At 51.2% G+C, this 16303-nt stretch overlaps 1 protein-coding gene across 4 annotated transcripts in view; it reads left to right on the top strand.

Moving 5' to 3' along the window:
* The first annotated feature begins 2294 nt into the window (after nucleotides 1-2294).
* The window catches only part of Sema4a (semaphorin 4A), a 28140-nt gene continuing 14131 nt past the window's right edge, over nucleotides 2295-16303 (top strand). Inside the window, exons 1-10 of one of the 4 annotated variants that reach the window (XM_074047882.1) lie at nucleotides 2295-2370; nucleotides 8661-8825; nucleotides 10528-10688; nucleotides 12079-12141; nucleotides 12392-12490; nucleotides 12723-12828; nucleotides 13643-13759; nucleotides 14148-14272; nucleotides 14428-14600; nucleotides 15617-15767. In XM_074047882.1, the coding sequence (XP_073903983.1) occupies nucleotides 8687-8825; nucleotides 10528-10688; nucleotides 12079-12141; nucleotides 12392-12490; nucleotides 12723-12828; nucleotides 13643-13759; nucleotides 14148-14272; nucleotides 14428-14600; nucleotides 15617-15767 (1134 nt within the window). In that variant the 5' untranslated portion in view covers nucleotides 2295-2370; nucleotides 8661-8686. Of the gene's footprint in view, nucleotides 2371-4213; nucleotides 4407-4526; nucleotides 4624-5357; nucleotides 7859-8660; nucleotides 8826-10527; nucleotides 10689-12078; nucleotides 12142-12391; nucleotides 12491-12722; nucleotides 12829-13642; nucleotides 13760-14147; nucleotides 14273-14427; nucleotides 14601-15616; nucleotides 15768-16303 lie in introns of those variants that run through there. The other 3 variants (XM_020169832.2, XM_074047881.1, XM_074047880.1) reach the window with 3 other exon arrangements.

The following is a 16303-nucleotide window of genomic DNA, read 5'->3' as shown; positions in this document are numbered from 1 at the left end:
CCAGCTCCATGGGAGGTGTAAATAGGCGGATCGAGATCCAGGCTGACCTAGGCATAAATGTGAGAACTTATTCAAAAAATAAGTAAAACAAAAAGGACTAGGCACATGGTAGAGCATCTGAATAGCAAGCACAAGGCCCTTTAGTTCAAACCCCATTACTAGAAAAAAAAAATTAAAAAAAACTTTTAATAAATTGAACCCAGGGTCTCATGTCCTAAGTAGGTATTCTACCTGGGGTTTTTTTCCCCCTTTCTTTCTCTTTTCTGTTAGACTTGGCCTGTCTGTGTTGCATAGTCTGGCCTCAAATCCTGGGCTCACCTCAGCAGCCGGAGTAGCTGGGACTACAGGCCTGCACCACCATACCCAGCTCCAAAGATTTATTTACAAGCTCATTTATTTATTTACCTTTTTGGTGGTACTGGGGTTTGAACTCAGGGCCTCATACTTGCTAGGCAGGTACTCCACTACTTGAGCCACACTGCCACCTCCAAAGATTTATTTAAATCAGTCCAGCTCACCACTGCCCCACCCCCTCCATCTCCCACCTGGATCATGGCATTAGCTCCCACCTGGCCTCCTGCCCTTGCCCTTGCATTTCATTCTCCACAGGATAGCACAGTCACTCATTAAGAGTTTGGTTACTGTTCTGTTCGAAGTAAAAGCCAAAGTCCTCAGAGTGCTATACAAAGTCAGGCATAAAATCCCCACCACCTAGGGACCCGCTCCAGAGCACTTTTGCAGTTACCAAATTATTTCCGAAAGGATGGAACCAGTTTGCAGGGTCTCCGCTAGTGGGCAGGTTGCTACTGTTCTCATTTTAAGTGAGGCAACCAGGACACAGTGAGGGGAGATTTTACCCAAGTCACTCAGGGACCCTGACTCCAGAAAATATTGTAGCAACTGAGAGTCCTGTAGGGCAACCACAGAGGGCTTTGTGGAGGAAGGGGCTCTCTTGGTGTGGGTGTAGAAGGACAGGAAGAAGTCCATCACGTAGATATGGGAAGAAATACAATTCAAGGTGGGAGGCAAACTGAACAGGAACTTGGAGAAAGGCCGTGTCTGGGTGGGCCTGGGTAGAGCCTTCCCACACTCATGGGGGTATAGGAGCCTCCAATACCTGCCAGGAATTTTGAAATGAATTCCATGGGAATTAGTTGCTTGAGCAGAGGAGTGAGATGAGAACTGAAATTTTTTGCTATCTCTGCCTGCCATCCTTCTTTTTCCACTTTTTTTTTTTTTTTGGCGGTACTGGGGTTTGAACTCAGGGCCTTGCACTTGCTAGGCCATTTGAGACATGCCTCCTGACCTTTATGCTTTAGTTTTATTATCATTATTATTATTTTAGATGGAGTCTCACTCTTTTGCCCTGGGTAGCCTCCCACCAAGGTCCTCTAATCTGTGCCTCTGGAGTAGGAATAGCAGTAGCTAGGATTACAGACATACCACCATGCCCGGTCCCATTTCCACTCCTTTTTGTTTGTTTGTTTTTTTGGTGGTAGTAGGATTTGAACTCAGTGTCTTGTGTTTGCTAAGCAGGCATTCACCACTTGAACCACACCTCCCGTCCCCATTTCCATGTCTTTGTCCCTCTCCTCAGTGTGTTTCAGCTGCCTTGCACCCCTCCATGGCTAGTAAATGTCCAAGTAATTTGTCTTTTCCATGTCACAACCCATAAGAAGTAGGGGAGAGTCGGGGTGAGCCAGGGTTCTCCATCTCTCAAACTCTCCAGATCCTCATTGCCCCCTGATTCTACTTTCAGAGGGCAGAGGACACAAGACTTGGGTAGGCCACTGGGAGGGAAGGTGTCTCCTGCTCCCCACCTTCCCACATTGACTCTAAAGGGCTGGCTCCCTTCTCCTGGGGCCCTTCCACTTCTTGGGCTGATTCTCCATGCCTGGTACCAGTCAGTGCCAGCTGGCAGCCCTCACCGGAGACTGAGGTGGCACGAATATGGGGGAGGGGAAGGAAGTGGGCAGGGACCCAAGGATGTGAGAGGTGGCAGTTAGATCTGGGTGGTCAAAGCTGGTGGCTGGCGTGGTAGCCTCATGGGGTGAGGCATAGTCTCTTAGGCAGAAGAGTCTGGGGGCTTCCAGGGTGGGCAGGGAGGTGTCAGGCCCCCATGCTGCTCCCAGTCCCTGGCAAATCCAATCCTCTCCCCCACCACCTCCTTTTCTGTACACTCACTCCTTAAGCTGCCCCTAGCTAATTCTTCTTGGTCTCTTTAAGAGCTGCCTGGGAACTGGGGCACTGGAGGGGGCTGGCAGGCACCCCCTCCCCTCCCATGTCCGCCCCTGCTCCACCCCCCGCCTGGGACAGACTCTGCTGGAAGTCTTGGACGCCTGGGTTAGGGTCTCCACTGCTGGGCTGGGGGTAAGGCTCGAAGCGGTGGGGAAGGGGATGGTGGCCTTTGGGTGGGAGGGGGGTGGGATGCCTGACTCCTGGACTGTGGACATAGGGAGTCTGTGTGCCAACTTCAATGGAGAATGGTGGGGAGTGGTCCTCTGACTCTTTAGGGCTCTGGAGGGGCAAATCCTAAGGAGCAGGAGGCCTAGGTCTCCTCGTCTCCCTTCCCCATCTCATTTTCACCGCGACCCTCATTTACTAAACTCCATCAGTTACTCCCAGCCCCCTCCACAATCAAAGACAAGACATGAGCCTGTCACCCCATCTTCTCACAAGTGGAGAAACTGAGACTAGGTGAGCCAGAGGAAATGAAATTGTGCATGCTGCAGCAGGAGCAATGGAGATTAGGTTGGGAAAGTCTCTCTCCCTCTCCACACCGGAGAACTGGGAACAGGAAACCTGGGTGTTCAGGCCACCCGAGCAAGTTTTCCCACTGCAGCCATGGCCACCACCCAGGGTTAAATCCCTGCTCTCTCACCAGGACCACTTAGCTTAGACTTCCATATGCCAAGGCCAGGAGAGGCCTCCTGAGCCCGGAGAGACATGGAGACTCCCCCATGCCCTTAGATCATTTCAGAAATATAGCCCCTTCCAACTGTGCAACGGAGACAGACCCAACTCCCCTCAAAGTGAAGAAACTGGGGCAAGGACCCAAGAACCTCCAGCAGGGGTGCGAGGTCTTTCTGTGGGTCAGCCTTCCTCCTGCTGTTTCAGTACTGCTTCAGTTTCCTCTAGTCCTGTCATCTCCATCCCAAATAAGTTCTTCCCTGTCCTAGAGAGAGGAGCCGGAACAAGCAGGCAGGAACTGTCTGAGACCCCAGGATGGAGTGTCAGGAAGTAGAGAGGGGCTGATAGCCGCTCTGCTGAGTCTGCTTCCGCTTTCAGTACATGGCATGCCCTTCTTGCCCCACCCCAGAAAGAAATCCTCACCCACCACCCCAACCTAGACCCAAAAGGGAACCAGAATTGGTCTGTGAAACCTTCTGTCCGAGGCTGACTCCAGCATGCTCACTTCCTTCTTCCTAAAAATACTATAAGTTTGCAGAGGAGCTGAACTGCTCCTAGGTGGGCTGGAAAACTGTTTTTTACTTATGTGAGTCAGAGAGGGCAAGAGCCCTGCCTGGGATCACACAGCAATTTATAGGCAGGTAGGCGTGGGATCCAGGGCTCCTGCTCCTCAGCCCCATGGTGCCCTTTTCAGAGTCCTCCTGTCCACCAAGGGAACAGCCTGGAAGGGGCTTTTTCAACTCCTCATTTTACCAGTGAAGAAGTTGAGGCCCTGCAGAGACAGAAGGGAGTTCTGGTGACAGGGTGGCTTAGGATCAGGATTGAGAGAGGACACAAAACTCAGCTTCCAAAGCCTCTACCCAAATCTTTGTTTGCCTCTGCTCTGCTGCTTCACAGATGAGAAAAAAAAATCCAGCTCAATCTTTTCTCTTTTTCTATACCTATTGAGTCTAGACCTCTGGAAAGTCCCTTCTGAAGTCTGTCCTCTAGACCTCCTCTTACAGCACAAACCTTTCCCTCCTAATAGGTCCCGGGGGGGGGGGGGGTTAGGCTGCAAAGCTTTTTCTGAGAAGCCACTTTCTTTATATGGTGGCTTAGAAAGAGAAGGCAAACCTGGAACCTGAGAGTAGCCCCCTCCCTCAGAAGTCAGGAGACTATTAATAGAAGACAGTGACCCTCTCCCTTGGTTTATTTGCATATATATTTATGTTGTTCATTTGCATCCGTATTGGCAAACTCCATTTGCATGGGGCCAGGGTAGCATCCAGGTGTGTCTCCCCTACTTTTACCCAGTTCCCTGGGGAAGAAGGAGACCCAGAGAAACTAGCCATAGAGGGGAACATCACCCAGCTGGGGAACATCTACCCAGTGATGCCTGCTTGAAGGTGGTCAAGGGAGCTGAGCAGGGACCCAGGGGCTGGACTGCCCCTTCCTCACCTCCTCCCACATCTGGAGCCCCTCTTCCTCCACATGTGTGGATCCAGGAGCTACAGAAGGTGGGGCACAGTGGGACACAAGAGGAGGAGGAAGAATATGGGGAGATTCTAGTCCCTCCCACTTAGAGATGCGGTTGCCATGGTGACTAAGGACCAGTGAGGCGGGATGGGGTTGGGGATGGGGGTGGGGGTGTGGCAGGGACGAGGCACCGGGAGACCAGAAAGCTGCCTGGCATTCCAGGGGGAGGGAAACGCTGTGGCATTCCCCACGTTCCAGGTAAGGGAGATGAGAGCTAACAGACAGTTCTGAAAGGAGGGGGCGGACCATTGTTTGGTGCTGGCTTTGCCCTGAAGAAGGGGCAGACAGAGGGGTCAGGCCATTGTGTGCAATACTCAGCACAGCTTCCAGCTCTAGCCAGACTGGAAGAGGGATCCTAGGAGCCACTGGGTAAGGGGTTAGGAGGGATTGGGCTGGGTGGATAGCAAGAAGGCTGGAGTAAGCAAGATGGAAAGAGGTGGAGAGGAGCCGGGGACATAGAGGCTTGGGGATGTCCCTAGTGCCTACACACATAGGCACTCAACCCATATAAGTTGATTTGCCATGCTTGTGATCATAAAAAGAGGGTAGATGAGGGGCAGGGCTGTGGGGCTAAGGAAGGAGAGCAGGCAGCAGATGTTCCTCAGGACTCTGCTCTTCTGAGGGCTGCCCCGGAGGCCAGGAGGGGGAGGAGTCAAGGAAACTGGACCTTCCGGGTCATTGGTGAGGCTTCTGTCCTGGCCCCAGGAGCCCATCCCTCAGTGAGGCATCCATGCAGGGGCTCTGAAGAGACAGAAACCCTGGGGTTGGTCGGGACTCTGAGGTAGCATGGGGTGAGGTGGGAGCAATGGTTCCATCCTCCCTCCCACCTCCACCCCCACATCTAGTCTCTACTCTGGGTGATAAAGCCAGACAGAAGGGGGTCTATGGTTCTGTATGGTCTGGGGATGGCAGGGGGAAGTGGGGAGTCAGACCCTGCTGGGGAGAGGTTAAGCTCAGTGTTGTTTTCCTGAGGGGCCACAGGCTGTGTTCCAGGCTTGTGAAGAAATGGGCTGGGAGAAGCCCAGAATGGGGCTTTGAACCTGGCACTGTCCCTATAGCCTGGTCCCTGAACATCTGACCCCAGGGCCACCCCACCTGCTGCCTGATGCCAACTCCAGCCCAGGTTCTTCCCCTCCCTAGCCTTGGTTTCCTCATTTGTGCAGTAAGGGAGGGCGTGGGGCTGCCAGCTCTAAGCTTTCTTGATGCTGTGGGCAGGACTTGCTACATAATTTGTGGGGCGCCGTGTAAAATGAAAACGTGGGTCCCTGGTTTAAACGGTGTGAAGACTTCCAAGAGGAAAGAATATTATACCAACTGTGGACCCTTCTGAAAACAGCCCTGAGTGACGGCACGGGTCACGCACCTGTGAAGCCAGCTCTGGCTGTGGGCTTGTCAGATGCAAGTTGTGAGATTTTGGATCTGACGCCAGAGGTTCAGGTGTGAGGGGCACACTGCTGGGGACAGGGTGGCCTTCTGCCTACCTGGATCTTTGCTGAACTTGACCCAGAAACAGAGGCTCTTGAGGAAGCAGGGGGTGGTACCTTTGCCCTCTCTTCAGGGAGGGTTCTGTTGCCTCTGACTCAGGAAGTCCCCCCAACCCCAGAGTGATTGTTTCTTAGCCTAGAGGAGACAGACAGAACTTGCTATCCTCCCACCTTCCACTCACCCTCTCCACCCAACTGAAGGTCTCTCCACCTAACTGAGGCTCTCCAAACTATGCTTCTGACACTGGGGAAGGGGTTGGATTGAAAGTCAGGCTCTGGAGAGATCTTGTAGTTAATGGTCATCTTCTGAAAGATGCAGATCTGCATTTGACCTGGCTGCTAACTGTGAAACCTCCCTGAGCCTCACTTTCCTTCTCTGTGAAATGGGATTATTGCTAAAATGGTTGAGAGGATTGAAACCTGATAGTGCCAACTAGTCATATTGGCCAAAGGGGCTGGGGAGAGAAGGGGAGAGGAGGTCTGGGGCTGGGAGCACTCTGGATGGTGAGAGAAGGAATTGGGAAGGGCATGGAGCCTCTGGCTTCCAAAGGGACAGGAATAGGGCATCAGGCAGGAAGGGTGGCACTGGAAATGCCCCTCTGGCTTCCCCATCAGAACTCCTCCCAGTGACCCAGATAAGCCTTTCTATTCCAGTAGAGAGGCCCTGGAGTGGTGGCTTTCCTAGCCTGAGCTGCATGTTGAAGAGACACAGAAGGTGGGATCAGGAAAATGGACGTTTCGCTTGATTCTGAGAGCTTGGCAGGGACCTGGCAACCAATCTCCAAATTTGCTGTGGTCTTATGCATATTTCGACAGAAACAGTTGTCAGGAGGGGGTCTATGTGAACCCAGCCCCTAGGGAGAACTGAGAGATAATGGGAGCAGAAGAAGAGGAGAGAAAAGAATTCTTGTAAGGAGTTAGCTGGGCTGTACTATCACCCTGGGTGGCTGGTGGTAGATGGAATTTACACTACAGGAAGGACTTCCTGGCTATGTGAATGTACATTTAAGATGGAGGTGGGTTACTTATTGGAGTCGATTATCCCTGAGACATCAGTGCTCTTTATCCTACAGTCAGCTGACCTAGGTGAGTGGGCAGACACTTTATAGGCCATGGAGTCCTCGGAGCCTCATTAACCCTGCGTTCTGAGGTCTCCCCTGAAGCCTTTGGGGAGGAACAAACAGCCACCATTGGGGGCTGGGTGCCTCAGAAGTGTGCTCCATAAGCATGAGCTCAGATGGGATATTTCTTGGACTTCCCACAGGCCTGGTACCACCCTAAGAATGATGGGAATCAGACTACAGAGGGATTTCTCAGCAAAGTCATGGATAAAAGCCTAATACAATTTTTTTTAACCTTTTAAATATTGTGGCCCAGCTGAAAGGGGGAGGTTTGAAGGTTAGACTACTTTGGGGACTTCCCAGTAGGTAGGAGCGGTGAGACCCCTACCATGTAGGTCAAGCGAAAAGAGGAATATGAAAGACGATGTCATGTCCTGTATTTGGGAAATCTTGAGCAAGAAAAGAAACCACAGCTAGGCTGGTTGAACTGGATGTGATGTGATTGAGAGATGGGGGGATCACTGAATGACCTAGAAAGACCTTTTGAACTTTCTGGATAGACTGAGGGAAGAGGAGAGAGGGAGAGAGGTGTGTCTCCTGAGAGGCAGGCCAACTCCCCCCCAACCCCTCCACCCCCGTCCTGATCCATCAACTTCCGCCCAAGCCAGGATCTGTCACAACTCGAGGTGGAAATTCTGGTTTCCCTGGGCCAGAGCTGGTACTGGCTTTGACACAATGGGCGCCTGGAGGGCCGTGCTCCCATTCCAGCCAGGCTGAGCCTTCTGTCCCCTGCCTCTGGGACCCGGGAACCCCCTTCTTCTTTCTCTTGGATGGCACCCCTGCCCCAGAATCTGATCACTCAGGTTTTCTACTGTGGCTGGTCCAGGGGTATGTGCGGTGAGATGGGTGGCTTGACATTTGTGGTCTTGGGGAAGATGATGCAGAGCCCTGGGGAGGCAGAAAGTAGGAGCAGAGAGATGGGGGGGAGTTGCAGATGCTGAGAGACAGCCAGCCCCCCTAGTCTCTGAGGCTTGACTCTGAGGCCACTCCGGGGAAATGTGGATAGCCACACTGGTGGGTTAGACTTACATCACCTCCCTGGAAGAAGAGGGCCAGGTAGATACAAGGGATCATCAAAGCCCCTGAGCCCCTGAGGCTGAGGAAGAGGTTTAGAGAAGGTTGGCTCAGACTTGGGCTGCCAGCCTGGGTTAGGGGTGAGTGGGAGGTGCAAAGTGTTAGCAGACCTGAAAGTGATGGGAAGTCTGAGGAATTTACATTTTGAGTACAGGAACCTGCTCCCCAGGCACTCTCCCAGGGCCAGGCAATGGTAAGTTGGGACACTGGGCTATGGGAAGGCTATGGAGGAAAGGCACAAAGGACTTCCCTGACAGGAAGGTGAGAGAAGATGAGAAACGGCAGAACAGGGCTATTGGTGAGAAGAGACCAGAAGAGGCAGCACAGGGAGCACCAGGGCCTCTGCCCAGAGGTAGAGGGGAAAGTGAGGCAAACAGGCAAGTATATGAGTGTGATGGAAGTGAGACTCTGAGGGCCCTTCCAGATAGGGAAGTGCCCCTCCCCATTACCCTCCCCACACACACTTCTGCCGCCTGGGGCTCTGTAATTGGTCCTCAGGGGGGGATGTGGTAAAGGACTGCTCACCCAGAAAGTGCCCGGGTGCCTGTTTCCCCAGAGTCTGCTGACAGCCTCTGGCTGAGCATGGCCCGCTCAGCCCTGGGCCTGGATCCCTGGAATCTCCTGGGCCTTTTCTTCTTTCAACTGCTCCTGCTGCTGCTGTCACCACCGACCAATGGGGATGGAGGGCAGGGGCCTATGCCCAGGGTCAAATTCTATGCAGGTAAGTATCTGATGGTCAAGAGGTGTTGGTGACAGCAATGTAGAGCTAGAGGGATGACGGAAAAAGAGAGGGGACAGAGGGAGAAGATGCTGGGGAGAATGGACATGGAGAAACAGAGATGTCAAGAGATGCCAGGGAGCAGCAGAGGGCCTTGGAGAAGGAGAGAAAGATTGGAGAGAGAGAGAGCCAGAAATAGGAATGCAAGCCAGAAGGCAATGCAGTTAAGACCCAGAATGAAGAAAGGGAGGATAGGACTGGGGTTCAGAGTCACTGTTCCTTCCAGTTCTCCAAATCTGGTGATTTTCCTCTCCCTCAAGTGTTACTGTTACCAAGTGGGGGCAACTGAAACTCTTAACTGCTTTTGCACCCCCAGGTGCCACAAAGTTGAGGCCCATGCTAGAAGGATCTTCTGCAGACCAGGCCCAAGCCAACTGCAGAGATCACGCTGGACCAGGTCATGTCCAGTACCAGGCCAGGAGTATCAGCACATGGGGTGGCCAACTGGGTGTGGCCTGGATCCCTGAAGCACAGCTTGGGTGGCTCCTCACTGAGGCCCTGGAGCTGCTATCCACATTTGGCAGGATGTGGATCCTGCCAAAATGTAGGGGCACAGGTTTCCTGGTCACAGCTGTGTCTTTGCATCTCTCTGAAGCAACCTGGTAAAGGAGATGTAGCTGCCCATTGATAGAGAGGCCTCCTTTGTGTGGGACATGGGGTAGAAATACTGACAAGACTAAGCCCCTTGAGAATTCATAGTCCCAAGGAAGAAGCAGAATGAGTCATCAGACCATCCCACTGGAGAGTGGGGTGTGTGCACTCCTGGTGGGGGCGCTGATCCTTCTAGTACCTTCCCACATTTCCCCCCAACTCCTTCTCTTGGTCCTAAGATTCCCTGAGCCTTCAAAGGTAACCATTAGTCCTCTAACTAATGCAAAAGTGTAAATATGCTGATGAGAGAGGATCTGAAAAGCTTCCCCCTTGCAGATGTCCCAGTGGGGCAGGAACCCCCCCTCCCCTGACACACACACACACACACACACACATATACCCTCCCCCCACTACCACCACTGCCATATGAGGTAGATAATGGAGCCTCACTTCCCCTGCCCAGGTGACATCCAGGTATGCCCACATGGACCTCAGAAAGGAAGAGAAATGCTTCCTTTCTGTTTATCACGTTTCTAATAGTGGAAATTTCCTGTGGGGAGGGAAGGAAGCGGGAATGGTGTTGGAGGTGGCAAGAAGGACCCTTAAAACTCAAACTACTCTGACACAGCCCATCTGTAAATTCCCTTTCTTGCTTGTGGCTTCGAACACCTTCCTGTCTTTTTGCCATTCTTCTCCTCAACCCCCAGTGGGGACCAAGATGTCCTCCCCGACCAGAGCTTCCAGGGTTGAAAGAACATCATTGTGCCTTACCTCATTTCTTGTCTGGAGTGCAGGCACCCTTCTCCAGCAGCTCTAGGCTGTTGTTGTCCTGCCTCTGGCTACCTCAGCTCTCTACTGGGGGCTCAACCCACAAAGCTCCTATGACTGCCAGCAAGGCAGGTTGCAGAGGGCCTGCTGAGGGAGAAGAGGGGCTCTCGCAGCCAAAGTCTGTGGAACATGATCTGCCAGCCTTTCCCCTCTCCCATCTTTGTCTCAGGAATCAGCTTCTGCCCAAAATTCCTCCTCACTCTATCTCCTTGTCACCTTCCAACAGGAGATGGACGCAGGGCACTTAGCTTCTTCCAACAGAAGGGCCTCCAGGATTTTGACACTCTTCTCCTAAGTGGTGATGGGAATACTCTCTACGTGGGGGCTCGAGAGGCCATCCTGGCCTTGAATATCCAGGATCCTGGAGTCCCAAGGCTGAAGAACATGGTGAGGAAGTCAGGGATAGAGGGTGTGAACTGCTTACACATGAAAATAGACCAACTGCCTTTCTCCAAATCAGCAATAATCAGCAATTCTTGCTGTATATGTCTTTTTTTTTTTTTTTTTTGTGGTCCTGGGGTTTGAACTCAGGGCTTACACCTTGAGTCACTCCACCAGCCCTTTTTTGTGATGAGTTTTTTTGAGATAGGGTCTCTTGAACTATTTGCCTGGGCTGGCTTCAAACTGCGATCCTCCTGATTGGAAGATTACAGGCATGAGCCACCAGCACCTGGCTGCTATATATTATCTTGACAACATAACTGACAGGAAATATTGTGGCCTCGTTGTTCACTGGTGTCATAACTACTTGTTGAATAATATCAGCTGCTAAAGTGGCTGTTATGGAAATCATTGACATATGAGATAAACATTGACTCAAATTGTATCAATAACTTAATACCCACTGTGAAAAATCACAACCACGGATATTTCTGTGTTATCGCTACCCTACTAATGGGAGCAATGTAAGCATCTGCAGGAAGGAAGACAGGGAGGGAAGGTGCTAGTAATTACTGACTGATTCCATGGTTTATTCTCCACATGTGGTCTATTGGCCGCCTGCATGCACAGGGTGCTAGTTAAAAATGCAGATTCTCAGGCAAATGGCGATGGATCACGCCTATAATTCAAGCTACTTAGGAGGCTGAGATCAGGACGATTGAGATTTAAATCCAGCCTGAATAAGTAGTTCATGAGACCCCCATCTCTAAAATAACCAGATCAAAATGGATTAAAAGTGTGACTCAAGCAGTAGAGTTCCTTTTGAGCATGAAACCCTGAGTTCAAACCCCAGTCCAACCAAAAAAACCACAAAAAACCCAAAAACCTAAGCAGATCCTCCAAGCATGACCCAGGATGTCTTGACAATTTCTCTAGGAAATGTGTGTTTTGACCACTGCTTCTGTATGTACCATGCTTCGTGTTAGGCAAACACCACCTGGTTGTCCACCAGAAACCTATGAAGTTGATCAAGAGTGTTTAGTTAGGCCAGGTGCCAGTGGCTCATGCCTGTAATCCTAGCTACTCAGGCAGCAGAGGTCAGGAGGATTGAGGTTTGAAGCCAGCTTAGGCAAATAGTTCTCAAAGGCCTATCTTAAAAATGCCCAACACAAAAAAGGTTTGGAGGATTGGCTCAAACAATAGAGCATCTGCTTAGTAAGAATGAGGTCCTGAATTCAAACCCCAGTACCACCAAAAAAAAAAAAGTGCTTAGTGACAGAGTCTGGATTTGAACTCAGGTCTGATTTCTGAGACCGTGTTCTGTCATGTATCTGTGTCCCGGTAAAGCTGAAGACCCTATTTCCTTTCATTTCCCCCTCCCAAATCTCCTCTTCAGATCTCCTGGCCAGCCAGTGACAGAAAAAAGAGTGAATGTGCCTTGAAGAAGAAGAGCAATGAGGTAAGAAGAGATGAGGGTGTAGGATTTCTGGGCAGAGAATTCCCTAGACCACCACTGATGCCCTCAAGCATAACAGGCAGAGGAGGACACTCATTTGCGCTCTTTTCCTGGATTGTGTTCTACAAAATTGCCCAGGACAGTCCCAGCATTGCCCAGCTCTTTTCTGCACTAGGAAGTGAGGGGACAGCTTTTGGAGACCCAGGAGTTTGAAGAAAGTAGCCTGGAAGTCTGAATTCTCTGTTTCCCCCAGACGCAGTGTTTCAACTTCATTCGTGTCCTGGTCTCTTTCAATGCCACTCATCTCTATGCCTGCGGGACCTTTGCCTTCAGCCCTGCGTGTACCTTTATTGTGAGTTACCTGACATCAGTTCTCAGACCCACAAACATCCCTTCTTATACCTACCCAGCCTATCTTCTGTACTTCTGTAGCTCTGGAAAACTGTGGTCCCTCAGGACCCATTTGACATTCCTGGCCCCAGACCAACTTCCTCTCTGTCCCGCTCCCTTCCTCCCTCATGCCCCTCATTTCCCAGACGTGAGACCTTGGCGTTCTGGGCCCCAGCTTCACCCCTCCACCCCAGGAACTCCAAGATTCTCACCTGCTTCCCATTTTGGAGGACAAGGTCACAGAGGGGAAAGGCCAAAGCCCCTTTGACCCTGCTCACAAGCACACAGCTGTCTTGGTGGGTGAGTATCAGACTTCCTGGACCATCCCAGTGCCTTCTCTAGTCACTCTGTGAAATATGATAAGAGCTTCCTAAAAAGCATGGCAAAGAGGGGGAAGGCCAAGAACCTCAGGCCACAAGATCAGAGGGAGAATCAGGCACTCAAGCCACCAGCTCCTATTGAAACTGCCACAAAGGAGATGAAAGGAGAAAGTGGTGAAGAGACACAGAGTCAGGAGGATCCTGTAAGGGGATCAGGCCAAGGAGAGAACTGAGGTTCACTCATTTGTCCAACCAATGTGCCCTGTATGAACACCTCAGGTATGCCAGGTACTGGACTGGGGACTAAAGGAGTTACAAAGAAGAATCATGGCCCTGTGCCTGGACACAAACCATTAAAAACTTTCTACCTTGGCTTCCTGGGGGAGGTGGCCTTTGGTTTTTGAACAGGACTTAAAAGACATGCGGGTAGAGGGACAGGGTTGATGTTCCAGGAAGAGAAGCGCAGGACCCAAGGTGTGGAAGCAGAAAACACAGTCCATCTTCTGGGATCAATGAGTGATTCTACTTGGCAAGTAGTTCAGTTGGGTGTGTGAAAAAGGCTGGAAAAGTGCCAAATATAGAAGGCCACACTGAGCATTTCCCATAGACAAAGAAACCTAAGAAAGGCATCTTGTGTGTGTTGGGTGATGGGGCATGAGCTGGGATTTGGGGTTCTGCAGAAGAGTGCAGAATGAATGAAGGAGCTGGAGACTGACCCCCAGCAAAGGCAGGTCTGAGGAGGGCAGGGAAGCCTCCACCTGCTAAGATCTTTTTTCCCCTCTTTCCTTCTCTAGATGGGATGCTGTATTCTGGCACCATGAACAACTTTCTGGGCAGCCAGCCCATCCTGATGCGCACGCTGGGATCCCAGCCTGTTCTTAAGACTGACACCTTCCTCCGCTGGCTGCACCGTAAGGACTTGACTCCTATCCAGCACGGGTCTGGCCCCTTTCCCCGGTCCTGGAGACCTGGCACTGTAAATTACTACTAATTCATTCAACTCATTTGTTGAGGGCATGCTGTATGCATCACTGTATATATAGCAGGGAAAAAGACAAAGCCCGTCCTCATGAAGCTTTCACTTTACGTCAATAAGTTAAGGAAGAGCAAGACACACACACACACACACACACACACACACACACACTTCCCCCTCGTCCCCATCACTACCCCTTGGCAAACTGTGGAATCAAAGGAAGACTATTTCCCAGCCACAAGAGCTGACCCACAGGTTGTCACAAATGGGAACCCAGAGCATCCAGATATTCAGTCCCTAAACCCATCTGCCCCGCCCCGCAGCGGACGCCTCCTTCGTGGCAGCCATCCCTTCGACCCAGGTCGTCTACTTCTTCTTTGAGGAGACAGCCAGCGAATTTGACTTTTTTGAGAAGCTGCACACATCCCGGGTGGCTCAAGTCTGCAAGGTTTGTTGTCTGGGCGGGAGGCGGGGTTGGCTGTGAGGGAGCCAATGGAAGGGGTGGTAGAGGCGGGACTGAGCTCTGGGCGACCAATGGGAGCGGGGAGATGCGGGGCGGGGCCATCCAGGGCAGCGCCCCCTGATTCCGCCCCGCTCCCCCAGAATGACGTAGGCGGTGAAAAGCTGCTGCAGAAGAAGTGGACCACCTTCTTGAAGGCCCAGCTGCTCTGCGCCCAGCGGGGGCAGCTGCCATTCAACGTCATCCGCCACGCAGTCCTACTGCAGGCAGAATCTCCCTCCGTATCCCGCATCTATGCAGTTTTCACCTCCCAGTGGTGAGCAGGGAATGTGAAGGGAGGCCGGAACCATCGGGAGCATAGCACACAGTCTGCACTTTAGATAGGAAGGCATTTGATTGTCACCACCTCCCAGGAATTTCATGCATCTGAGAAAAATAAAGCTCAGAGAAGTTCTGATTAGTTTATATTCTGCCTGGTTCCAGAAAGGGTGGGAAGAAGTTTGCAGAAGGCAAACATTTAAATCAATAAAATAAATAAGGAAATGGAAATAGAGGGAAAATACAAGAAACTAGGGATCTGGTCAGTACGTTACAAATGCTTGAGTAGTCAGTGCCTGGATGCCAGCCACAAAAGTAGCTCTCAGTTTCCTAATGGCCAGGGCAAAGAGGTAAATGCTATCATGATCGTTAGAGGAAAAATAAATGCATTGCTTAGAGCCTGAGAAAGGTTAACTGATTTGTCTGAGGCACCACAGCCTGGTCTGGCCCCACAGCGTTTATATACCTGTTGTCAACGTGTCAGGTAACAAAATTATCTGGTGCAACTAGGGTCTGGTATCCATGGGATCTAGAACAGAGAATCTTGTGAAAGGGAGTGAGCGATACTTCACCATAGACCAGGGCTAAAGGATTAAGTAATGTGGTAGTCAGGCATGTGGTGGGCTCTCTAAGGACCCTAAAAAAACTTTATCCATGTGGAGCCAGCCTGGAGCCGGTTATACTGCCCATCCTGCAGGTACAGCCCAGCCTAGGCAGGACAGACAGGAGCTACCCCAGGGCTTGTGCCCCAATTAATTCTCATTAAGGATAATCACATTTTAGATCCTAAGATGGGCCTCCAGCCAGGCCATGGGCCAAAGTCAGAGAACTCCATGGGGCCCTCTCAGGTCTTACCAGCACAGTGAGGGGAAAAAGAGGCAGCTGGAAGTTTGCTCAGTCCTCCACACTCCTCCCCTTCTGCGGTTTCCAACTGAGGGTGATCCAAGGCTGGAGGAGCAATCAACTGGCATGGCAGAGGAAATCAAAGACAGTGTACCCTCTGGCTTTCTTCAGGCAGGTCGATGGGACCCAGAGTTCTGCAGTTTGTGCCTTCGCCCTCACGGACATTGAGCATGTCTTCAAGGGAAAGTATAAGGAGTTGGACAAAGAAACTTCACGCTGGACTACTTACAGGGGCCATGAGACTAGCCCCCGGCCAGGCAGTGTGAGTACACCCCACCCCTAAGCAAAGCCCCCACATGTAAAAGCACCTATTACAACATGGTAAGTGCCCAGTAACTATTAGTGCTCCACACTCCGCCTGGCCTGTCTGCTCAGACACACCTGGCCTGGCTGCCTGCATTCCACAGGTATCCATCACCGTCCTATACCCAGAGCAGTTGCCAGGGCCACCACTCCCCAAGGCTAACTGCACACCGCATATGTGGATCTGTCAGTGAGAAAACATGGGCCGTGTGCCAAGCACTGGCCCACATTTCCTATGTAACTGGAAAAATCAGTTATATATGTACATGATTTAAAGAATCAGATAGATCTATAAAGTTGGTTCCAAAGGACTGGATGTGTGTCTCAAGTGGTAGAGTGCCTACTTTGCAAGCCCAGTGACCTGAGTTCATACCCCAGTCCCACAAAAAAAAAAAAAAAAAGAAAAAAATTGGTTCCAAAAATAGCCCTATTTTTTTCTTTCTCTTTCTCTTTGATATAGACTGTCACTATATAACTTCACTTGCAATCCTCCTG

Source organism: Castor canadensis, chromosome 11 (assembly GCF_047511655.1).
Source record: "Castor canadensis chromosome 11, mCasCan1.hap1v2, whole genome shotgun sequence".
Lineage (NCBI taxonomy): Eukaryota > Metazoa > Chordata > Mammalia > Rodentia > Castoridae > Castor > Castor canadensis.
The sequence above is the reverse complement of the archived record's forward strand: the minus strand, read 5'-3'. Positions and strand labels throughout refer to the sequence as shown.